This window comes from Poecilia reticulata, chromosome 7 (genome assembly GCF_904066995.2).
Source record: "Poecilia reticulata chromosome 7, P_reticulata-male-v2, whole genome shotgun sequence".
Lineage (NCBI taxonomy): Eukaryota > Metazoa > Chordata > Actinopteri > Cyprinodontiformes > Poeciliidae > Poecilia > Poecilia reticulata.
The window spans coordinates 24,614,140-24,640,540 of NC_088836.1; the positions used below are offsets into that span (position 1 = coordinate 24,614,140).

The 26,401-nt window shown below is 35.8% G+C and overlaps 1 protein-coding gene across 3 annotated transcripts in view; it reads left to right on the forward strand.

Moving 5' to 3' along the window:
- Window positions 1–26,401, forward strand: part of LOC103467650 (metabotropic glutamate receptor 4-like) — a 184,380-nt gene that overhangs the window by 92,142 nt on the left and 65,837 nt on the right. For 2 of the 3 annotated variants that reach the window (XM_008414225.3, XM_008414224.3), the window contains exon 3: window positions 25,773–25,989. In XM_008414225.3, coding sequence (XP_008412447.1) covers window positions 25,773–25,989 — 217 coding nt within the window. Of the gene's footprint in view, window positions 1–15,897; window positions 16,121–25,772; window positions 25,990–26,401 lie in introns of those variants that run through there. The other variant, XM_008414226.3, reaches the window with a different exon arrangement.

A 26,401-nucleotide genomic window follows, 5' to 3' on the forward strand; every position in this document is an offset into this window, starting at 1 on the left:
CACTACAGCATGAGTTCTAATGGATTCTCTGGTCCTTTCTCCTTTCTTTACAATGCACTTAAATCTGGACATCTGTGGAGGAGACATGGTGATCAACAACATGTTGGACAGGCAATATGTCTAACATGATGGTAGACATATTGCCTAACATCATGTTTTTTACCATATTATTTAGATTTCTAGGTGAAGGCCAAAAACAACATTGTTTCTAAAGTCAACCTTTCAAACATAAAATACTTCTGTTGACTAAAAGACAGCTGTTTAATGCATTGGTCATAATTTAAACTTTTGACTAATTATGGATTACATTGAAAAAAATGGCAGATCAACTTATTCATTTTGGAGAAACTGACATGCAGTGACAATTTTTTCAAGCGCGAGACTTTGAGATCATAAAGGCAGTCTAATTTAACACTTTTCAGGAGGCCATCTGCATACATGAAACATTTTATTAAGATTGAGAAAGGAGCACAAAAACACCTTTAGGTGTTGAAAATGTGTCTTTTTCCATTTATTGGCATCTAAAGTAAAAAATAAATCTATTCTCATTATCTGCTTAATCACTATCAAAGCCGCAGTGAAGTCGGGTTCCCCATCAGAGATGCAGCACACACAGGATCATAAGCAGCAAATTGTGGACACTTTATTACTTTGTTGATGATTCATCTCCTGGCTTCACCGATTGACCTGTTCTAATGTCTTTGTACAACCTGACTCAGACGCATTCATAAGCATAGAAGTGTCTCTGTGTAAAGCCCAGATTCAACTTGAGCAGTTTCGTGCGATTGTGTGTGTGATTACGGCAAAAAGGGATTGCACAGGCCCTTTATGAATGCTCTCCATTTACCTTTCAGGAGCTGATTGCTTCACACCTCGGTTTTCTGAATCTTCTCTTCCACCAATTTTCTGTCGTCTCTCCTCTCTTTTCATTTTGTGAATAATGGGATGAAATGATGTTGGATTTTCTTTGACAGTTGTCTCCTTAGGAAAACTTGAAGAGGATTCCTGAAGCAGCTTTATAGAGATAGCTGAATACCAAAAGGAACAGAAATATAAGACTGACAATGTAAATATGCTAAACACAACAACAACAAGTTATTCAACACTAGTAAGCCATCAAAACAAATATTTATATTTTTCTCATATTCCTGTCATTTACATCTGGCTTCTCTGCTAATTAAGGTCAAACCAGTAGGTATGTGTCAATAAAGAAATAATATTATTCTCTTGTTCTCAGTTTCAATAGAAAATAACAATCTAAAGATGAGAGAAAGGACTAAAAAGTCCACATAAAATAATCTAGTCCCACATTTTTTTCGAAATTAATTCAAAAACTAACTTAAAGCAACATCATAAGTATTACACCAAACACAGCTTTCAGTATGTGTGTTTTTCAGTCTTTATTTAAAATAACCTTTTCTATGCTATGGAGGATGATGAGCCTTGAATTAGTCATTGCAAATGTCTGGCTTATTATGAGGCTTGCATTCTAAATTGCTATGCTAAAAAGAACAAGATCTCAATTTTTACAGCCTGATTTTATATTGCTAGACTAAACATCCGGTGAAATATGACAACTTGCGTTTGACCTTTGCTGTTGTGACTCTTTGGTAATATTAATTTCCTTCCTTTAACATGAACTGATGTTCCAGCTGGTACCATGGATCATATGGAGTGTCACTGAAAATAAGCAAATATTTAAAATCAAGAAACTACACAGAATGCTTTTACAGCTATTGCTGCTAACTGTACTGATGACAGTTATTTAAAAAAAAGGCATAAAACACTCAATAAATGTCACATCTGGTCATGAATAATTAAAACAGTTCATACCAAAAAGAGACTGAATAAAACCTTTGCAACATAAAATTGCAGCACACATTAGAAGATTTTTAGAGGAATTTGTTAACTAGACTATCTGGACAAACAACTTGCCTATCATGAAAGTGATGGCCATAAAAACTCTCTATTATATTTTAATGTTGTGTGCCACGTCTCTTTCACTTCCAACAGTTTCTAATTAACATATAACAGCCATGCATTTAACAAGAACGTGAATATAATGAAGCTGAAATGAACGTCATGCAATTACCAGTGCCTATCTGTAAATATTTAAATATAAATACAAGTGAATATCTTTGTAAATCTTTAACAGTGTAACTCGCAGTGGTTATTTGCTTTACGTTATCCAACACAATGACTAAAAATGAAACTATATGTTTAAGAGCATTTTGAATTGGAACATATCAGTGAAACGTCCCAGTCAAATCCCATCTCCAGCATTTGTGCTTATATGCAACAGTGACATACCACTATGAGTCACTTCACACTAGTTTTAAGAAGTCCTGGCATGGGTCCTTGAGACTGCACAACTTATTTGTCAATGAGTGTAATAAATTGAGCAGAAACCGGTGATGTACAAAAAGTGAGCACAATAATCAAATTAAACTGTGGCTGTAATGTGCTAAAACATTGTACTAAAATGGTCCCGTTAAATATGCTGAGCAGGCGAGGCATTTCTTAATGATTTGTGAAAAAAAATAAAAAATATAAAACCAGGAAAGTTCTTTCTTGTTGTTAGGAATGATAATGAAGTGAAAAGCCCTCATGCAGTCTTTTTTTTCCCCTCTGAGAATATAATGAGAGAGGTGCCCTACTTTAACAAAGATTCCTTCTTTTGAGCTTTGCACATAAAAATATAGACAAGACAAATATAGCATAATTAAATCAAACAGTGCGGAGAAAAATAGGAACTCACTTTGACGAAGAGCTGAAAACGGTGAACTGGGTAGTGAAAGGCGAAGCCCCGGAGACATTCAAGACACAGTCAGGATGATTTCTGGGTGAGGGTAGATTGCTATTCTTATGTTCTGAGCGGGATGTGATGCTCTGAGGGAAGTTAAATGTGGATTTGATGTGCATAATTTTTAATTAATGCTCGTTTGATGAAGAATCCCCAAGTTTCAGACCTCTGTTTTGTCTTTGAAACGTTCTGTTTTCAAATTAGACAAGCTGGAACGTAGCAGTGTCACCTATTTCTGGTTGAATCTCTTAATAAGAGGATTTTACATTCGTTAGTTTGAAAGATGGTAACAGTGTTATGCAAATGCTCACAGTTAAATGACCTTGTTGCATATGCACAGCTGTTTCTCCCGTTTTAGACACTATTATGCAAAAGCACAGCTACATACTTTAGGGTATTGGATAGACCACAGTGAAATATGCTCTTGGCTTTCATGTGTTATTACTAGTACTGATACTTGATATTAGGTCCACTTGTGCTATCACCAAATAAATGAAATTACATTTAATCTTACCCATGATTGTGTCAATGATTGTGTCATTCAATTGATGGTGTACAATATTACAATTTTCTGAAATTTAGCAGAAAAAAAAAAGTATTTGACATATTTTTCCGGAAGTAGTAAATCTATATCTAGCATTTACTTTTTGAATGGTATTTCTGAATTAAAGTAACATTCCAATTATATTCAAACTTATATAAATGTGTCCATTAAAAAGACAAGACAGTTACTGTAAAAACTGAGAAAAAATATCCTCAAAGTAACTGACAGCCATCGGCAAATCTTCTGTTTTCCTCCGGGATGTTCCAGAGCCGAACCTTTAGGTTCCCGTTGTTTAATAGCTTCCATGTCATTCTACACTGATCACACCTTCTCACTTGACCAGCTATAAAACATGAATTAATATGGACATATAATTTAGACAGACTAAAAAGCAGATTACTCCAAACACCTGTGAGTTCTTCAGTCTTGATTGTGTCTCTTTGTAGCAGGTGCCATCATATCAGTGGTTATTAATAGAACGGCTGCCAACTGCACTACAGCAGGCAGTCTGTGTTGGAGGCAGTCAAACGCACTGATTGCTCCAAACTAATGACTTTCATTTGGATGTGACAGCTTGGTGTTTACAGGCTCCCCTCATATTGATAGATTGCATAATATAGAGTCATTTGTTTACCCTCTTGTATGTACCTTTCCATCTCTGTAGAGGTGTAGCGGAACAAGACAGAAACTAGTTGTGATTAATAGCGCAATAATTATATCTGAGCTGAGTCCGGGGGAAAATGAGATATGCTTGAGTTTTGTTCTCCCTCAGAGCTCATCTAAAGTTACTAAAAGGTTTCATCTTTTTCTAATCGCTCCTGTTTTAATGCTGCTCAAGGCTGCCGCTCAGGAAAACAATCTCAACATCATGTTTTGCAGATCAAACAGCCACACAGGTGATATCTCGCCAAATAATCAGTTTCAATAGTTCAGCGGGAGTTGCTGCGTGAGGGCAGGCCGTAGGCATCTCCAGCAGAGCGATGAGGAGTCTCAGCTGAGGCATGATCAAAGGATCGACAGTGTGTTGGTCTGAACCAAACAACTCATCACATTTAGCAGTGAAAGACGGGGAATGAAAATTTCTTGAATTAGCCTTCGTTAAATATATATATATATATCCTTGAGATATTTTGCAAACATTACAAAAAGTTACATTTTGTTTTATACCTTTTATTCAGGAAATTGAAAAAAAAGGGTTATATTCTTAACATTCGCACATTCTTGTGCAGTCATTATATTAATTGCAATGAACAATGATATGTGAAATAATGGCCAATGACTAATGTGAACTACTTGACATTCCGTAATAAAATGATCTATGCATAAAAATAGGAGTGACTGGAAAAAAAGGAAAAAAGGAAACATGTCATGTTTCTCTCCAACTGTTTTGCAAATACATGCAAATCTAAAAGTGTAAAAATTGCAAAGACATCTTTTCATAATGATTAAATTAATATTTGCTTTCCTTAAAAAAAAAATAAAGGACTAATAAAGATAAGATAATTGCACAGTACTGTGCAGGTGAGATGTAAGCACATTTGTAGATATTTATTGCAGATTGCGGAGCCCATTTTATGTACTCCAGCTCTAAAACAGAGCATTGGTTTTACAAAAATAGATTATGTACATATGAATAACCAAAGGTTGTGATCCAGACAATAAACGTATTGGAGAAATGGGTTGCAGCTTCATTTTTATAAATAAATATTCAATTTATTTTTATAAACAGTCTTCAGTCTAGAAAATGTTTATGTAAATACATCCAAAACAAGAACAAATACATATAACTTAGTTTTCTTTATGCTTTTGATGCAGATTTATTTTATTTAATAGAGAATCTGTGACAATTACTGTTCATATAAGTCAGTCTAACCTACTTTTTTAAAATAATAGTGAAAGATGTCAGTTTCTAAATGTTAAAACTTGGAGACAAATCCTAAATCTCACAGCTGTAACTGAAGCTAAAGGTGTTACAAGCTGTTTACTCCAGTGCTGAATATAAACCCACTCCACCCTTTTTCCATTTTTCACTCAAATGATTTTACTTCCACTGTAAAAATATGAACTGTCTTGGTCTACTTCCAAAATATGTGACACTCCTGGTAAAGATGTGTACAAAAGCCTTAAGCTAAGTTTCTGTTATGATGGTGAATAAGTGTGGTATCAGCTTTTTAAACTCCTGGGGCCTTGATGACAATGGAGGAAACCACATGTTTTCCACAGTTCACGCAGTTTAAGTGCTGCTTTTCAATGGGAACCAGGTTACACACATTATGGTGTTCACATCTCATGGACATCAGTAAACAACTTTAACCAACACAATGAGCTTCATTTACATAATGAATTAGTGAAGGCATTTAGTCGAGGGCACAATAAAAGATAAAAACATTGATTGTTTTCCCCTGTAAATGTAGTTTTACAGTTTAATCTCTATCCATCTGATGAAGGACAGATGGATGTCTACATTAAGACTGACAGATTTGGAACACAAGCATATAGACTGAAGCATATAGACTGAAGCATATAGACTGAAGCATATAGACTGATGCAATCAAATGCAATAAAAAGTATGATTTTTTTATTTTTTCCATGCTCTTTTTCTGTACGAGTACAGGGAAGAATAAAGCCAAAATGGACATGTCAAAGTTTAAAGAAATAATTTGTCTGCATTACTTTTTTGGCTTTTTCTAAAAACCATAATGTCATTTTGTAATTGATTTACACAATTCAGCTTTTCTTGTATGCATTGTAATGTATTGATGCAGTTGAGAAGCATTTGTTTCTATCTGTATGTGCAAACAGGCTCTCGCTGCCAAATATGTGTAAATAATTAAAGTACCGTGGTTGTTTTGCAGCCTGAAAAAAAAATACAAAATCAGAAAATAGCAGCCACGTTCTTCAAAGATTTTACACACTTTCACATCTTGTAATTGCCATAAGATCTTGGTGGTTTATGTTGCTTGGACCAAAGTAATGTGGGGAGAGAAAGTTCGTCTTTGAAGGCCTGATGGGATGTGTAAAATTGGCAAAGTGCTAAAGTGTAAAAGACGTTGATGGATGTCCGGGAAGAGGTTTTCAAGGTAATATTTGGGAAGAGAAAATCTCATTTTGCCCAAGCTAGCTTAAGGGAGCACTAAACTCAATCAAACATAAATGTAATCAAACATGTCATCACGCTTTGTAGCTGTAGAGGGATCTCTTTGACCACAGATATACTGTGCACCACTGCACACCCCTCCTTATCCCCCATCCCAACCACACACACACACACACACACACACACACACACACACACACACACACGCACACACACACACACCCCCCCCACACACACACACACACACACACACACACACTATTTTTCCTCCGCGCTCCCACTCAGCTCTCCATAAACAAAGACTGAACAGTCACTTTACGAAGGTCACTATGAGATTATGCTGAAAGAGAATGAGGAAAACCACTTTATTGCCTCTCTCTGATAGAACAGTTCACTTTTATCTTACTAACTAAAGCTTAAATTAAGTTGGAACAATGAACAGTCCAGATAGAAAGATGGGATAAAATGTGAGATATATTTTTAACCTGCATGGTTGAAACAAGTTGTTAAAAAACAGCACTGTCATCACCTTTTAACTTAAAAGGTGATGACAGTGCGAGTCTTCTTGTCAAGCAGTTCCTCATTCACACATTTCGAAGTCGCTGAGGAACAATGTTCTTCGAGCCTCTCTGCTTGGTTTTCAGCACCACTTATGTTTATCTTACAAAATTAAAAATCTTGCTACAGAGCTATATATAAACCTTAATAGTGTGAGAAATTTTCCAGGCACAGCTTGAACACCATGAACATATGCCGAATCAATCCAATCAATAGCCAAATGCTGCCAAATGTAGCGGTTAAATTATGTTCAACACTCTACAGGTTTGTTTCTTGAACAATCAAACTGGAAACAGCTGAACCAAGCATAGCAACCAACTGAACAGAGTATATCCATAATAAGAGCAACATTTTAAATATTCCCCTTGCGACTGGTGGCAGCCAGCAGAGATACCTGGATACTAATTGAAAGAGGGCTTGGTTGGAGAAACTTGACCATCCTCTTTATGAGACTGTCTTTGGAAAACAGGGTGTCTTCAGTCAGAGGCTACTTGGGACCGATGTGTTACAGACTGCTGCAAGAGATCTTTCCTGCCAACAACTATCTATAATAACTCCTAGAAGAATTTTAATTAACATGAGTTAATATTTATTTTCCCTCTGAGATCAATAAAGTATTTTTGAATTTCAATTAAATTTGATTGAAAATAGATAAACCAATCCGAAATGAATTTAACTAAAAGGTCAAAACTTGAAGTCCAGTTACACTTTTAATTTTTATGGTTCCACCTGTGCTTTTCAAATAAACATCACTAAGCTCCACAGAGTTAACATAAAATTGAAATGAAATTATTTTAACCTGAAGTTAGCTGATTACATTATGAGAAAGGTTATAAAAACATTGGAGTCTGCTGCCTTGGCTTTCATGGCAAACCATAGAGGAGTCAGTTTAATCTCTGTTCTCAGTTTCACAGTGACAGTAGCTGACATGTGACAGACTTTGCCTCTGCTTGTCAGATGCCATGTGTGGAAACATGTCTTGACATAGAGAGAAGGGTTATCAAAACCCACCGGCTGGACAACGGGGAACGGTAGGACGTCGGGTCTTAATTAATTACACAAATGTATTTTTAGAAGCAGTTCCAAGGGGAGAAGCCTCTGCAGCTCTCTCTGAAAGGCATTGCTCATTCAGTTATTCAGTCCTAACAGGTAACTGTGTCCAGTATGGAAAAAAATGTTTTTGTAGATAGAATGATTAAAAAGGTCAGATTTTTTTTAAATAGCTGTTTAGATAGCCCTTTATTTTGTTAAATACAGCAATTATTTTTGACATGAAAATGCACATATTTTACCTCCTTTTTTCTCCAAGTAATTTTCACGCAGAGTGATTTTTCTTCAAATTTACTGTTCCTGAATAATTAAATTTAACCCTGATAGCCAAGTGCCCTGGTTTCTGTAAATGGTTCTTACTGTAATCTATCAAGTATTTATTTTTGTGCTATACAGTTGAATCAGAAGTGGTTAAGGTCTTTTCAGTGATGGTTTAATTCTTGTTAGCCAAATAAAACAAGCATTAGACTCAGGACTACTTCAAAACGACTTTTTCCAGTCTTATCTGAAGCTTCAAACAATTGCTCAACATGACCTAGAAATTGACAGGTGGTTAAAAGAGTGCTTTACAAATGCAATTCGTTAATCTTCTACCGAGCCCTCTAGGGGATATGGAGGATTTTTTTTTTCTTTTGCATTACCTCGCAAAAAGTTTTGTGTTACCTCGCAATGATGTACTGATTAGTTCATGTGGCATAATTGAATACTCTAAGCCTTTCTTATGGTGGCCAGCATACTTTCTGCTATAATATAAGTTTATCATAAGGTTTTTCCATGTATATTAATATCTTCTTGAGTAATATCTAAATATTTTTCTTTAGGATAGAAAAGCACCACAAACCTATGATATAAACAGAAACTTTCCATAAGAAGGGAAGAAAGAAAAAATACATCCAAACTATTTAGACTATTTCTGAGCTATTTTCACGGGGTAATAAAATCATCTGACAGTTTTGATTGTGTCTCTTTTGTGTTGGTAGTCTGAAGGGTTTAAAGGGCTGCTTTCAGTGCCATTCCATCTCCACCTTATGCAAATAGACATAAACATGCAGTGAATAAATCAATTTTCAATCTTTTTTTTTGTTTGCACTAAAAAGTTAAGAATCAACAGTGAGGCTCTTTACATGTATATACATTGGAAATTTTAAATTGACATTTGTGACTGTATACAAAATAGATCAGCAAATATTGCAGTAAGCATTTTGCGAGGTAACGCAAAAGTATTGCAAGGGAAAGCAAAAGTAAAAATTTTAGGGGGCTCCATAATCTTCCATTAGTTATGAATAAAAACATACCATGAATTATACATTGTTTGTTTTGTTTCTCTTTTTTTTTTTTAATCTTGTATATCTTGCTGTTGGCTCAGATTGTTTTTACACAAGCTTTGGCAAGACTTTAGCAAGAAAGCAAAAATATATACTTCCCAAACCTGCAGAAAGAAACTGTAAAACATTCTTAGTGCTGTGGATGAGTTACCTAAACAACAAATCATTACAAAAATAAAAACAGATTGCTTTGGAGAGGGATTTCATCAAATTGCAATTTCCCAGAGCAGCTGTATAAGTAATGTTTACTGAGGCTCAATTACCATTTCAAGGGATATTACAAGCTGAATTATAGCTGTGTGGAATGAATAGTGATGGAAAATGTTCAGAGTTTCATGCAAAGGTCTCTTCCATTAAGAAGCGGCTTGCCATAAAAGGCCAACTGGATTATAGGTGTCAATTTCCGACTGAAGATTTCCTGTTTGCTGATGGAATGGTGTCAAAATCAGAGGTAATCCATATACAATGATTCCTGAGTCTTGATCAAAACACTCATGGCTTAATTACTCGGATTTTCAAACGTCACACCTACTGTGTTTCCTGTTCCCCATATTCAGTGGCAGTGATTATGAAGCCCGGGTCATAAACCCTTTAAATTATCTCTACCTTTACTCAAAATGATTAAACAACAAAATTAACCAATGTGAGTTTGCAAGGAATTATTCTTTTGTTCCATATTTAGGATTTCCACTCAGGCACCTAAAATAAGCCCTGATTTAACTTTAACATCAGTTTGGTTTTTTTTCTTAGCTCCATCACAAATGGATCGTCTCTGATGTTTCTGTAACTTTTCTGCACCTATAAGCTGGTGCATGACAATAAAGGAGGCATTTGTTTAAATACCTCTTTGTGAAGGAGCAGGGAACCGTTGAGGCTCTGTATTGGACTGAACATTCTATCTGGTTTGTATATCAATAAGGTAGGTTCGTGACTTTGAAGTGATTGATTTGGTTTGAGGAAAAGGTCATGTTTAATGACTTGTGCTTCATGCCAACCTTGATCTGTTCCAATATTAGGCAAGTAAATATCTGACAGCGCCCAATGTAATGAAACCGAATGAAGAATTAATTAGGGAGCTTTTTATTCTTTTAATGCAGCTCACGGTAGACCCTCTGTTTCCTCTTATTTCCTGGAATTTGTTGTCTTTGCAAGCATTTTTTTCCCCAATGGTTTTATCGGAAAATATTATGAAGTGAAGCTAAATATAAACCAGAAACGTTGACGTTCACAAATGGAAAAAAAAACAACAACACCAATTTCACACCAGTATTTTGTTCTTGCTCTAACATGACTCAAATATCCAGGGAGTCTGTTTTTTGAGAAGCTGAAGGAACTGCAACATAATGAATACATGAGATCAAGAACAAAGACGGCAAACTGGGTCGACATGTTCATCTGCCCTTCGAGTAATACAAAGTGATATTACCTGCACTCAAAAGATGCATGGATATTAGTTTTCCAGTAAAACATTTTATTACACTTCTTACTTTTTTTTAATTGGCAAAATGAAGAAATTATTAAGATATGTATGTGTATGGCCCAAGGATGATTATTGTGTAAATAAGTAATGAGACACAACACTTACTATATTCTACCCTAGTGTGTCTGGGAGGATCTAAGTTTGTTGCATCGGCGTCTTGATTTAAGATACTATATTTTCAGTATGAAATTGAACAAGATCCAAAATAAGATTTTTTTTTATATGCTAGCATAATAGCCAATGACAACTGTACGTAGTTCTGCCAACTCTCATTTGGCTCCTTTTCTGAGCTTTTAACATTCGATTTTAATTTATTTCACTATGTCGTTAAAACAAAGTATAGTTAAGTCAGTTATTTACATTAGTATAACATCAGCACATGCTTTCTTTCAGAAATTTTCTGAAGAAGTCAGAAAAATACTAGTACATTTTCATTTTTAGCTAGACATCTCTGCAAAAACGAGCCATCCCATTCGAGATATAATTTCTCACCTCTAAAACAACGTGTGATCATCAGTTTTCTTGTTTGTTGTGATATTTTGCTGTAAAACATTATTTAATCTAAGATGTATCTTCTGGACAAAAAAACAAGCTATCGCATCATGAGGCATCAAAAAAAAAAAAAAAAACGGATTTACTTCAAAATTAATTATATTCTGCAGTGGAACATTTCAGTCTTATTTGAGAACATTGCATAGATTTAGAACAAACAAAATAGAAGAAGTACAGGGGAAACTAGAATACAACAGGAATGCTTCATCAACAAAATTGTGAGCAGTCATAGAACTGGCTTTAAACCACCCAAAGGCATCCCCTATATTGCTAATATTAAAGCCAACTGATTATTGTGCATCTTGTGGTATCATTTCTTTGAAATCCTAAGTTGAGTTTCTTTTAATGCACATTTGTCATGAAAAAAAAAAAACATTGGACTGTGGTCACGAGACAATTACTTTAGTTCTTAACCTGTTTCCTAGTCCTGCTTGGTCATGCAGAAATCAGGTGCAGTCACACACACATATATGACAAATGATCACAAAGTATCCCCACAAAACTGTCTTGCTCTTGAGGGTGGTAATTAGTTTGGCCCTCTGACACTAGTACGGCTCTTGAAAACTCTATCAAACCTTATAGTAGTTATCTATATGGCTCCTGCCAGACTTAAAATTAGAGTCATATGGAATGTAATTAGAAAGAGGTCGTTTAATTACACCGTCCCGACAAATGCTATAAGAGCCTTGTAAGACTGATGACTTTCTCATTTGTGCTTTATGTGTTTTAGTTCCGGACATAAATGAAATTACATCTTTGAGTGCTCAGAGTGAAATCAAATTTTAAATCTGACAGCGCTGCAAAATAGAGCACAGGCATCCGATCTTAGTGGCAAAGCACCGCTATGTTATTACCTCTCACAGAAATCCTACTGAAAGCTTTCCCTCCGCAATGTTCATTCTCTTGCTGCTTCCTTACTATTCCTCAATGTAAGTGTGCTGTACAGGGCTAGAAATTTGACAGAGTGAGTTAGTTGACCAGATGTTTCTCGGTGCAGATAAAGTAGTCTCGAGATAAATGTGATGCAGTCCGTGGCTGCGATAAGCTCAGTGTGCTGCTTGTGTGGCCGTTCACTCCCTACTCCTGTCTCAGCATTTATCAGCGGGTTCTGTAACAGGCTGACCCCCTGACCTGCATGTGCTTACATCATGCTTTTCATTCTAGGCACAGTGCCACGGTGGCGGTGAAAGGTGTTTAATGAACTGTCTTGTAAGGAGAGGGTTGCGGTCGCCCATCAGCTCTCATCTCTTCCTCCCTCCTCCCTATTTCTGCAACTCTTTTTATTTACAGCTGCGTTTTGCTGAGCTGGTGCTTTTACTAAGAAATATAATACCCTGGAGGTGTAAATAGTTCATCTGTAAACGTTATTTGCTTGGGATTTGCATGTTACGGGGTGAAGCAAAGATCACAGAGGAATGATTCCTGGTGTTCTCTTTGAGATATACATCGACAAGTAAAAATCAGTGCATAAAATCACATTATTGGCTCTAAAACCACACAAAAAAAGTAATAGTGTTGAATGTGGAATAATTAGAATTTGATCAAATTCATTCTTTTTCATATAATTGCATTTATTGGGTTGTGACAGCAGCCACAGGTCGATGGTCCTTTGTTAGAAGCTGCTGGAAATGTGTTGGATCACTTTCACTGTTGATTTATTCTGTATTGACCAGTCTGGACATGAATAGAAATGATGGAATACATAGAATAGTTTTCAAGTATATTGTGTGAATGTATGGATACTTCCAGCACTGTTTGCAACAATTAACAATTTTTAGACCTTTACAGAGACTTGTTCTTTGTATTGACAGAATCGGCTCTTACTCTGCATTTAAACTATTGTGCACCTGTAACACTTATAGTGGACCAGGTCAAAATGGAACATCACATAGGTCTTGCAAAAGTATTCATAATTCATACTTTTGTTGAACAACTCCTGTGGATGAGCTGAGAATGCAACCCACCTGCTAGATTCAGGAGTGGACAAGTTTTCCTGAAAAAAGGGGCAAGTCGACTTGGATGGGAAAATAATGTCAATGTACAAAAAGGAAGTTAAAGCTTGGGTACAATGATCCAAACAATTGAATCAAATTAACTTTAAGTTGACTTAATGACAACAAAGTCAATATTCTGGAGTGGTAATCACGCAGGCTTAGTCTCACTCTCACAGAAATTATGGGGACAGAGCGCAAAAGTTGTGCTTGGAGTCAATTTTCAGTTTTATTTGGAGGAAAAGGGACAAAATTCCAGCAAACAATTGTGTAAGGTACCTAAAACATTTAACCTTAATAATTCAGCTAAATGGTAATGCTGCCAAAACCTGAGAAAATTTATGTAAACATTTGAAATTAAGAAAGTAATTAAAAAAAGCTAATATATACTGTCACTTATTTTTCTGGAATTTATCAAATAAAACATATTTTGGTAATCCCAACTATGATAAAACAGGAAATAGTCTGATTTAATGTCAGATTTTTTTCCCCCCACATCTGGTTTCAACTTTTATTCTGCAAATACCATTGTTCATCCTCACATTATACTTCTCAATTTTTAAATTGCAAACAGAGTTTACAAATAGTCACAGTTAGCCTAAATGTTTATTAGAAGAAGATTGGTATGTACCACAAATAATTCATCTTGCCCACTGTTTTTCTTAAACAAATTCCCAAATTGCACAAGGTCTGCGGTTACTGGAGTGTAAAGCAAACACAATTAATTTGATGCTTACAGGAGCAGGAAGTTGCCTGGAGTGAGTGTTCTCATATTTATGGAGCAAACTATTAATTAACACTGTCTTGTTTGTTCCCTTTGAGACACTTATAATATCTTTACTAATCTCAGATAAAATTTTATGTATCTTTGCGCTTTGTTTTTGTTGGTCCAATTTGATTCGTTTGGGAAGGGAAACGATGTCCTGTCCTGTCCTGTTTTGGTTCCTTAGTGTTTTTCTGTGGAGAGTCCCATCTTCCTGCCATTTTATTAGAAGATGCTTGAGTTTTGTTGGTTTTGCTTGCTTTTTAATAAAAAGTTAATTCACATTTCTTCTCTTCACATTAACAAAAAAAAAAAAGGTTTATCGTGTTCATATCTTTCTGTTACATATTAGGATACATTTTGAATGTATGTGAGTGTATTTAAACAGGGATAAAACCCATGTAACCTAAAGCCACAAATGTAACCATCTTTTGGGGATGTACTGTCACAATATGACAATGAAACAGAAATGCAACTTATATTCAGAAAGTGGACTCTGAATCATCTCATCCCATTTTGTGATGACATTTCCAAACTTCATATTTTTTAAATGTTTTTAATGACTAGTGGAGATAAGTAATGGCAGCAATGCTCAAATCAAGGGCTAACTAATCAGAATCCAAAACGGTAGGTTTTCAGGACAGCCCTTTTGTTTATATGTCAGAAATGGTGAGTAAATTTCTATGATGTAATCGATTGACTTTTCAAATTAACTTGAAGTAGCTGATAATTTTTTGGTCTTGTTTATTTAAATTATTGATTTAATGTTAAACATTTAACATTGTTGAATGTTATGTTTTAAACAGCGGCCTAAAAGTAGACGGCATACATTTGATTAGAGACTTTCTTTTTCATTTGCAACTTGTCCTGTGGCCAAACAGTGGTGAGTTGACCAGCACTGGAGAAAAATAACATGTGAACATCTCTGTTAAAAGCTTCTTCTGAATCTGGAAGTTCAAATAGGTATGAGAACAACAGTTAAACAATCAAACCAGGAAGAATTTTCTGTGAGAACTAGTAATTTTGTCCGTTTCTAATTGTAGAATAAAAATCTCATGCTGAACAGAATTAGCAATTCTGGAATATTCACTATTTAAAAATGGCATATGAAAAGTTTAAGATGCACCTTTTCACAAGTGTGTTTTTTTAAAAGAAAGAACAACTTTGTCTTGCATTTAATTATGCTCTTTTGAAACTCTTATTTGCTAGAAATACAATAATAAATTAACTGATAACATTTTTAGCTATTGGTAAATTAGAAGAAATATAAACTTTAGGAAAGTGGACTAGTACAAAATTAAATGTACTCTGTTACTTGTAAGAAAGAAATCACTTTACAAAAATAAATAAATAAATAAATAAATAAATAAATAAATAAATAAATAAATAAATAAATAAATAAAAAAAAACCAAACTGAGCAAGAGGATGAGAAAATGCTTTTCAACTCTTTAATGCTTATACTCCCAGTCCTTTGGTTTGGAGCAAACAATAACAAGCTTGTGTGAAAAGTACAAAAACAACTCAGATGTCATTATACTGAAAAAAGCTTGTGGGCTGCTGTGCTGACCAAATGATGTTTAATGTTATACTGCATTTATGTGAATAAAGTATCTGACATAATGTGCAAGTTCTCCTCTTGATCCTCACAAAAATATTAAAGCCATTTATATCCTTTTTAAATGCTTTCTCTTCAATGTATGTTCAACCACTGGAGACAATAATCTGTTGCTTTAGCTGAGGAGGCAGAAGAGAGCAGCCTCTTTGCACGTCAGCTTTCGTGTTCGGGGATAAGCGGCTCGGTCGCTTCCGGTCCACTGAAAATTGGATTTTACACTAGATGCTTGTAGGGCTTGCCCAAGGTAACAATTAATGATGTACATCGGTCCGAAGCCCCAACAAGTAAGCTGGAGAAAGGTTTTAAGATGTATGCCTCGTTATACATTCACAGATACAAAGGTGAGTTTTGCTTTGTTTAAACTTTGTGGCTAACATTAACTTTAGCTTATGCTAGCAGGCAATATTCTCGGACATGTTCTTGTAAAAATGTGCTATTTAAGTATCTAAACATTTGAATCCATTCTAACGGACAATGTTTTTACCTTATTATATTTTCAAGTAGGCTATGTGTGTTTAATGTCCTTAGTGTCAGAGACGACCAAGTAACGGGGGAGGTTACGGTTCGGGCTTTTGGCTTCCGAAGCATGAAGCCCATAGCTTTAAGTAGGGTAGCACTGGTGTCAGAGTTCGAGTTCAGCTGACTGTTCAGAGTTGTTGCTTTTAGGAAAAAAAGGTCTTAAGGTCTTTGTGTTATTTTGCTGTATTACGTTTGCACGTATCTTGTGAAGAGCTCAAATTAGGATGGTGTTTACCGCAGTGTGTACAGGCGGATCTGTGGTCTGCTCATTCGTTCCCAAACACTCGCTCTTTCAGGCTGAATACAGAAGTGATTCCATGACAATAACACAGGAACGGCTCCTTTATTTACCATCTGTCTCCCCCCGGTAGTTTTAGGCTGAAGAAGCTGATCCGAAGTAAAGTGAAGACGGCAAACTTTGCTGTGCAGCGTTAGCTTTAACTAGTAGTTAAAGCTACTAGTTACAATAGCTCACTGTGATCTGACACCAGGAGCCACCGTCTTCTTAGTTCAGGATCGCTTGGAAATCCATGAAAACTTAATAGCCCATTATATTTGGAAGGCAATGATGTTCACGGTATTGCTGTATTTGCGTCTGAAATACAATTTTGTCTTTTCTAGCCGTCATGGTAATTCAAAGCGGAAACAAGAAATCATGCGGATGTGACGTCAGCGCCGTACGCGCAGAGTCCATTCAGCTTTATAGAATTTAGGAGTTTATTGTGCTAACTTTAAATACATCAATCAATTTTGTATGTTTATTAAGACCTTTAATTGTGTTTAGAAAGTACTGTGCGTATAAAGTTTCGCAATATCTCATCATTAGTCAGGATTTGATAATATTATCCTCTGTATGGTTGTGAATGTTGGTTAAATTAATTTAATTCAATATAATTAGACAGAGCTTTGGTCAAACTTCTGTAATGAACAACAGCACTGTTCTTTCTGCAATCATTCATTAGCCACAAATGTCATTCAGCTCAAAATTCAAAGCATTAGCAAACCCCATTTGGAATAATTTCCATGGTGAGTGCAGGTAATTTAATTTGTAATGAGATAATTAATCACAGTTGCCAATGGTAAAATTAATTATTGCTTGTATATTGTTGGATCAGGACAGAGTGGATTTCTCAACAGGAGAGCCAACAAGGAGAGTTGGAGACTGTCAAATATTTAATCCGTGTGCAAGACAATTTGTATTTTGGTTTGCAAAAAGTGAAAAATGAGCTAGTGACAACAGCAGGAAAATGAAATACAACATCTCATCTTAAATGTGAACTGAAAACAATGTTTTTGCATTAGCAGTAGTTCTGCCTCTTCTACTAGTATACTTCCAGATTCAGAATACCTTTGGAAACTAACAATGCAAGGATTGCTTCTGGCTTCTGAGCTTCCTGGTTTTGCATGTGCAAACATTCATGATCATGAATACATGTACAAGTGATTAACAATAAATGAGGAAAACAGGAGCAACTTGCAAACCCCATTTAAGAACATTAAAGATAATGGAATCCAAAGGCACTGGTTGCTAAATTGTAAAACAACCAAAGCAAACATTGTGCATTACCAGAAATAAAGAAAGAAAGCTAGATTAACACTGATTCACACAAACAGTTAAACTCCAATTCGTTCTTCACCATAATGTTCTAGCGTAAATCTCAAGGCAGCCAATGAGTTCTAGACCTAAACCTGCCTTACAACGTAAAGACATCATGGGTCAGATGCATGTCCTGCATAGTGTCTTGACTACAGCTAGACATCTGGAAAAAGGGGGGGAAAATACACAGGCACTCTTATAATTTGTAACTGTATAAAGCTTTGCATATATATTTTGATTTGTTTAGATTTCAATTCTTCCTAAAATTGTTTGAACATCCAGGAATTGACTTTTTGTTTCACATGCCAGGCCTATATATTTCATTTTATTTGACTCCCACATAAAAAAACCTTTTCATACTTCAAATATATCAGGTAAAAACAACAACAAAACCCCCCACTTTTTTTTTATTTGGACACTCATCAGTGAAGTAGGAAGAAAAGAAACAGAAAGTCCAATGCAAAAAGGAGTAAAAGATACTACAAGATTATAAATGAGAATCGGGGCAATGGGATGACCTGCAATCATAGCTTTATTTGCAAGTAATGAATGCACAATCTGTGTAATGGTTCAGATTGTTCCAGGGCCATGATGAGGAAGGAGAAACAGATGGAAGCTTAAAGTGGTTGCTCAGGCAACTGCCATCCGATACAGGAAAACAAAATCCAATTCTTATTCTCTTCCAATGCCCAATTATTATGCACTACACCTATATATATTGTAGGGAATTTTAACCTGAATCGGTTACTAAATATGTTGACTTGGACCAAATGTTAATATAATGGAGAAGCTTTCTTAACCTGCAATTGAAAATGATTGCAAGAGATAAGAAAATAGGAAACAGTATTTTTCCCTTTGAAACATGTAGAGCTGCAATTAAAATTGTGCTACATGTAATTAATCTGCCACTTTGTGCACACATTCAGATTATAGCCAAAGCTGGGTTATTATGGACTTTATACGTAGTGTATAGTTCCCAATTGTCATGCAAAAAGCACTTACTCAAACTACCAAAATATAGTAACCCTGAAATACCTCTCCACAGAATTATAATGAAGGACTATTGTATAACATTGATGGTTAAATATGGTAGACTTTCAGCTAAAGAGGGGATGACAGTAAACACAGCTTAACTCTGATATACAAAACCCACTTTGCATGCAAAACAGCCACATTTTTCATAAGTGCTCAGGGTTACAATAGACTTTCACTGTGATCTGACACCAGGAGCATTGGCAAGCCTTTTTGTATTTTTTTTTGAAAAATACTCTCGATGCGTCTTTCATCCCTTACGGAACAATAAATGCATTTGTTGACAGAAAAGTTTGACACTGCCTGTCTGGGGCTTTTGCGTTCCCTGAATCTATAAAGACTCAAGCTGTAGTAAAAGCATAAACACCGAAGGATGAGCTCTGCTGATTTAAAGCTGCTGTGTAGCTGATGTGCTCTCTGCCTTAGTTTTCTTTCTGTTGATTGGAACTTGAATTTTATATTTTTAATGTCTGTCATGAATCCCCTGTGAATTAGGCAGAGAATAGAGAGGAAAGTCGCATTGATGAGTTATGAACAGTACAATAAACAGCATCATAAATGTTTAAGAAATAAATCCTGTCTATTTTTTTTTATTTTATATTTGGTTTGTTAATTTTCCGAAACTAACTGCATTCCAGTGATTAGCACAGTTAGGTTCTGCCAGGTTTAATCATTCTACTTTTATAACTCTATGCCCTTTTAAGTTGGACACTACATGACAAAAATATAAAAAAAAATCGGATTTGCTCAATAAATTAAAATCATACTTCATGTGATACATTGACCATCTATTCATATGTTAACTTACATTTGAAGCAAGCACATTAAAAACAAGAATGTTATGGCTCTGTGCTTGTGCAGTTTTATTGATCTGTTTTACTGTTAGCATTTTTACAAAGACACACAGCTGTTAAAGTGCAATACAAATTCATCTAATCGGCTGTTGAGGACAAACGGGAACACTCGCTTTGAACTGTAAACAGTGAGTCCTGAAAAATCATTAAATGAACACCTGTTGTATCCTATTGGACTTTGCTTCCTGGCAAAAGCATCTCTACGGAGATTGTGTTGTTCTCTTTATTCTCATTAGATTGATCTCAGGAACAATGGGTCTATAGATCTAAACAGCTTTGTGACTCAGCAGATTCACTCCGCTGTTACTATCCAGGTCAAAGCAAGCTGTAGAGTAAGCAGCGGTTTTTTTTTTTTTTTACATGGGGTCTGATGGCACTGGTATTGTTAAAACCGCTGCTGGAGAGAAAGCACATAAACCTCATGGTCTGTCTGTAAAACAGGATGATCAGAGTTTAACTTGATGTCTCACCTTGGATATTGCAGAGTGTAGTGAAGGTGTGTTGTGCCTGAGGAAAAAGACTTGCTGTGTACCACAGGTCTATCCTTTCTGTGTATTTGTAAATGGAATTAACTTAAATTGCAATTTTATAGTCAGATTGACTATCATACATGATGTGATAGGAGTGGAACATATTAACACCAGACAGAAGTTATCCTGTAATATCATAATGGCATTATTGTACTAACATGAAAAATATATTGTTAAAATGAAAAAGTTTTCACATTATATAGCTCTATTTGTCATTTGCTCAGGTGGCAGCTCTAGGCTCCTTAATGAAATTGCTGTACACTTACAGTGATATTAAAGCAATATTATTTACAACCCTCGGATCAGCCAGTTTCTGCAAGATTTGTCCTTCAAGCTGTAATAAAGAAGAAGGTTCCTGGCATAGAAGGGGGCCACGGTATTTACCAGCTTCCTCACCTCACCTAAACACAACTGAGAACTTATGGACCAATCTCAAATTTGACATTTAACGTGGAGGAAGACAGGACTCATCTCTAAACAGCATTTTGAAGCTGAGGTTTCTGCTTCAGAGAACAGTGACTGTGAGGAGACCAGGATGCGGACAGACTCTTTGGCTGGAAGGCCATTTTACTATAGAAAAAAGAGCAGTGATTATATTGGTCAATTATTCGACATAATTCTGAAATGACTAAAATATGATAATTCATGATAATTCAGAGATATGTGGCATCCATCCTGCCAGTGGCACAAGTTGCTAGGCTTTGCTTGGACAGTCACTGTTTGGAGATGACTGCCAAAGGATGAAATGAGCCTATCGGAAACCACCTTTTGAAATTAAACAGCTTTCACTCAGTGGCACTGAAAATAGATATTATTGCACCACATATTGTGAAAGTAGTTTTCTCTTTCTCTCTCTCTCTACTGTAGTTCATGTAGAACGTGTTTCATTTTCACATATTAACACCAAGCATTTTTTTTTTCCTGGAGACATTTACTGCAATATATCCAAAGGCTCATTGAAGCACTGATGTTTTTCTACAAATGGTGCAGATATACAATATTTTTTAAACTCCTAATCAGCACCATTACTACTGCACTGATCCAGTGCCAATAGGGCTCAGCAAATCTTTTAAACAGGCACAATTATTTAAAGGATACTGTAAGAATATTGTCATAAGTGGTGGATGAGAGGTGGTGAGATCAAACGCAGGAGACCCAGGTTGTGATGACGAGGATGAATATAATGATGAATGTTGCTCACATAGTCCAAGTCAGGCAGCACGACAGGAACAATTAGCACACAGCTAACAACCGGTAGCAACTGACAACGTGAAACAAGAGCTTAGCAAACCAGGACTATACAGTTCTACTGGAAAGCAAACTGACGCACGCTACTGTCAAACGACGACATACGACAAGGATCCGACGGAGAACACAGACAACATGTGGGACTAAATACGCTGGGAGAGTAATAACAGGGAATGAGACACACCTGGGAGACAATCAACGGGGAAGACGCAGAGACAGACTCACAGGGAACAGGACCACACAGGAACACGGATCATGTCAAATATTTAAACTCCATCAAATATCTACTTGAAAGCCACATCGCAGCAATTAAACTTATTTCCCAAACCCAGTTAAACTAAATAGACAGGGGTTTTGGAATGTGCATTAGAAAGAAATTCTGCACAGGCTTGTGTGAAGTGACTGTGGAGAAGGGTGTGTAATATTGTATATTATGGTAGATCTACAAAGACTTATCATTTGGAAGTCCCACTACTTCAGCTCCAATTTAAACAGACTGCAAGTCATTTTGAAGATGACCATATTATCACAGGTTTGCCTATAAACCAGTGAGCTGAGAATAAAGTAGTGCAATAAGTTTTCTTGGTTTTGTCAAGCAGTTGCCAAGATTCACATTTGACAGGACTGTGCTTTATCTTTGACAGCATTTCTTTTAAGTCTAAGAGAGAAATGATTGACAGAGATACTGTCAATCAGTGGAGCTGTGATGCCACTAGCCCAGTCAGTAAACATTTTGTCAATGCACCTTTATTTTGCCCCACATAAACTGCTGCAGGTAGTAAATTATACCAGAGGAAAGAGCAAAGTATATTTAGTCCAGCTCCCACATATGTTATCAAGAATAGTCAATAGTCATGAAATGCAATTTAAAATAATTAAACATTTTTATTCAAAATGTTAATCACAATCTTAATCACAATCAAGATCATTATAAAATAATAAAATATTATAGATTTTTTTGATTAAGAAAAAAAAACATGAAGACACTGAACAATTTAACAATAATTAGCTATTTTTTTATTTGTAGTATACTACTAAAGATTGTTCTTTACTATTAATGCTACTAAATGTTATCTAGGTTCCACCCTGGGCAGAATTTGTAGACAACCACTAAAGTTTGTCTAGCTAGCCAAAGTCGGGACAATGTCTTGTCTAGTTTGACACAGTCCACTTCCCAGCCATTCACTTCTAGGTTAAAACAGGTCAGTTTGAAGCAAACTGAGCCAACAGGGATGAAAAGTAGCAAATCCAATTCTGGAATTTGTTCCTGCCAAATTCTAGTAAGGAGATTAGTTACTGCCTGAAGCAAGGGTGGTAAAGTATTTTAGGGAATAGGGTTTAATATTAACAGACATATTATTGCTGGTGGAGGCAGGGCATGTCCAGTATATTCAGGGGGAGAGAAGAGTCAAAATGCAAAGGAGACATTATCCATTAATAACATAATTACTAGTCATAAGAAATGTGTAATAACTTGTAGGATCACAGACATGTCAAGTAGTCTATATGAACTTCTTCCAATTTCTGTCCTAACGCATATGGCAAAAAAAAAGAAGAAAAAATTATTTTTCTCTACTAAATAAAGTATATGGGACTCAGACATGTGTCTAAAGATACCTCTTGAATTCTTGTGTACTTAGATATTGCTAACATGTCCAATTTAGGAAAAGTCAAAACTGTAATGATGTGTGGATGAGGATCAAAAAGCAAGTGGAATCCAAAGGAGTATTATTAAATAAAGTCTTTATAAATTAAATCCAGGAAAACATTTTTCCAAACCTGGGATGAATGCACAGGAACCCAAGTGCCACAGAGAATGGGTGACATGAAGGACACGAAAGAGAAAGGGGGAGTAAACCCAAACAGAGGAAATGGGAAATCAAATCTAAGGACACAAAACTAAGCAGACAGAATAAATAATAGCCCCAACTAAAATAACTGTAAACAGGCTGACAGTAGAACAGAAACAAGACTAATCTAATAAAAAATAACAGAGAACATATAAGAAATCAACACTATGAACCCAAAACATCTCAAGATCCTGACAAAAACAAACCTGAAGCAGTGACGTACTGATAACAATGTTTTCTGTGTTGGGATGGTATCACCTTAGTACTCACCTGGAATGTCTGAGAAATAAATGTCAGCAATGTCTCTCCATGTTTTCTTTAAAAAAAAGTGTTGCAAAAGATACACGTAAAAAAATTACTTAATGCATGAAAAAAATATTTTATATTCTTTAAGGACATATTTTTACTTACGGAATTAACAAATATGACTATATCACTTTGAGAAAGAACTTGAAAAAGTGAAATATAGGTGCAAATGGCTAAAAGTCTCATTTTACTGTGTGATAGAGAACTGAAATAAAAGGAGACATCATTAACACCCTACAAACACCTTTCTGCAACACTTCACTTACATCCTGCTGGATTCAGCTTCATGACGTCAAGGCGCTGTTAGAAAAGTTAACACTTGCATTGCTTCCAGGAGTTAATGAAACACAATGTGAAGCGAGTGAAAGTTCTCCCAACTCTCAATCTAGATAACTTAGGGTCCAGATGCACCTACCCTAACCCCCTAACCCACCTCAGTATGAAGGTGCAATCAGCTTACCACTGGTGGTCAGCAGGATTTGGACCCTCAGCGCATAAGAGCAAATACAATTTCAAGAAGAAGAAAAAAAACATGGCTAAAATGTAACCCTTTCTTCATCCATTAAAACACAGTATGTTTTTTTTCCGGCCACTGTTTTTTCAAGTTGATTAGGTAAGAAAGTCTGCTTTTGATAGGCCAGCTTATGAAACCAGCAAGCATGCACACATATTTTAATATGTCGTTTAAGTCTTAGAATATTTTGAACAGTTGCTCCCAGAAGATCTTCTGTAAAGGGCTCCTGCAGTAAAATCAAAATGAGACTGGATTTACAGGAGCTGTACAGAGCAGAAGGTCACGGGCAAACATTGAACAGCTGTGCTCCCAACACAGGCTTTAGCGGTGCTTGCAGGATCAGTGCAGGGCAGCAGCTGATCACATCAAAGGACTCTGCTGTGTGAAGTGAGGGACAGTGGAAAGGATGTTATTATTCCCACAGCAGTCGGCCCACTGCTTGTGGAGAAAACTACTGGTGAAGCAAAAATCTTCGGTTGGTAAAGTTTTCTTAGATGGATTAACCAACAGGGGCTGAGCAGCTAAAGTAAACAAAAAAAAAAATTAACAATACATTAAAGCAAGCTACTCTTACTGTCAATCCATTCATCCATTTGTCTGTTGTCTTCTACTTATAGCCAAAACTTCCAGCGCATTCTGGGTCTGTACTAAGGTCTGTTCCAAGTGGGACGTAACTGGAAGGGAGGTGTTCAGAAGACGCCCAAACCACTTTGAATGAACATTTTCAATACTGAGAAACGGTGACATCACTAATATGCCATTCTTCCCTAATTCAACAATCAGTCAAAGCCTCCATTCCAACAACCTGAAGGCAGAAACATAACTGTTTTATGAATATCAGTTTGTGGAAAACTATCTATTTCTAAACTATCAAGAGATTGTAATAATATAGATCATAAATAGAGAAAGTAGCCACAAATAACGATCTAAAGCAATAAAAAGGGAAGAAATGAAGTATGTTTGTGTACAAAGATACACAAACACCTTAATGTAATTTGTGTATAAATATGAATCTAAAGAACTTGCTTATAGAAGGGAAAAAACATAAACTTTCCTCAAACCAAGCTGTATAATATACGTTTTTAATCTTCACAAAGCAAAATAAGATTTCAGTGTTTTTTTTTTTCTTGTAAAGATAGTGTCTTGTTTTTACCGAGTGTTTTGTTTTTTTTTCATCTCAGGCATGCAGCGTTAGCAGCATTAGTTATTCAACACCAAATGCATTTCACATCATATTACAGAAAACAGTGAATTTTGAGCAGATTAGTGTTGCTTGACTGGTGTGAAAAATACTCCTCAGGAAGAAGAACTGAACCTGTGATCATCAGGACTATTTAAAACGTGACAACTCCAGAGGGTGAACAACCACAGAGGAGTTTAGCCGAGAGATTTCAGCAGATGTTAGGTGTCATATTGTTAACATGTTTGTGTACGCAGAACCCTTTTGCCGCATATTTAATTAATTCACGGTAAGTTTGTTGTTTATATATCTCTCCATGTGTAACCGTCTCTGTCTCTTTGCTCCCGTCTTTTTGTTCTACAGATCCCTCAAGTGAGTTATGCTTCTACAGCCCCGGAACTGAGTGATAACACACGCTACGACTTCTTCTCCCGTGTGGTGCCCCCAGACACCTACCAGGCTCAGGCTATGGTTGACATCGTCAAAGCCATGCGCTGGAATTATGTCTCCACTGTAGCTTCAGAGGGAAACTATGGAGAAAGTGGTGTTGATGCATTTATTCAAAAATCCAGAGAGGATGGTAAGTATCCAGACTTATGAGAGCTACACTGATTATTTTATTGTTTGATATGTCATTTAAATCCCGTCTATATAGCTACTATGAAAGTTAACTTACCTAATATTTTGTGTATTTAATATGAGCTGAATATTTGGTATTATGATTAATGTAAATAAAGCTCAAAAGTCTACCTCAGCTTACTAAAACATAACAAATTGATATCTCAAGCAGCTTTATTGATCCAAAACTGCTTCACATAGTACTATTTTGATTGACTGCTGTTTGTTCCATATTGCTGTTTTAACTACTTCATTTATAGCATAACAAATAAGCAACAAAAAACAATATTTTTTTGATTATACCGTACAGGTCATTTCAATAGACTTTTAGCAGTTTGTCGGAGGTTACAGTGAATGAACATTTGTCAAGATAA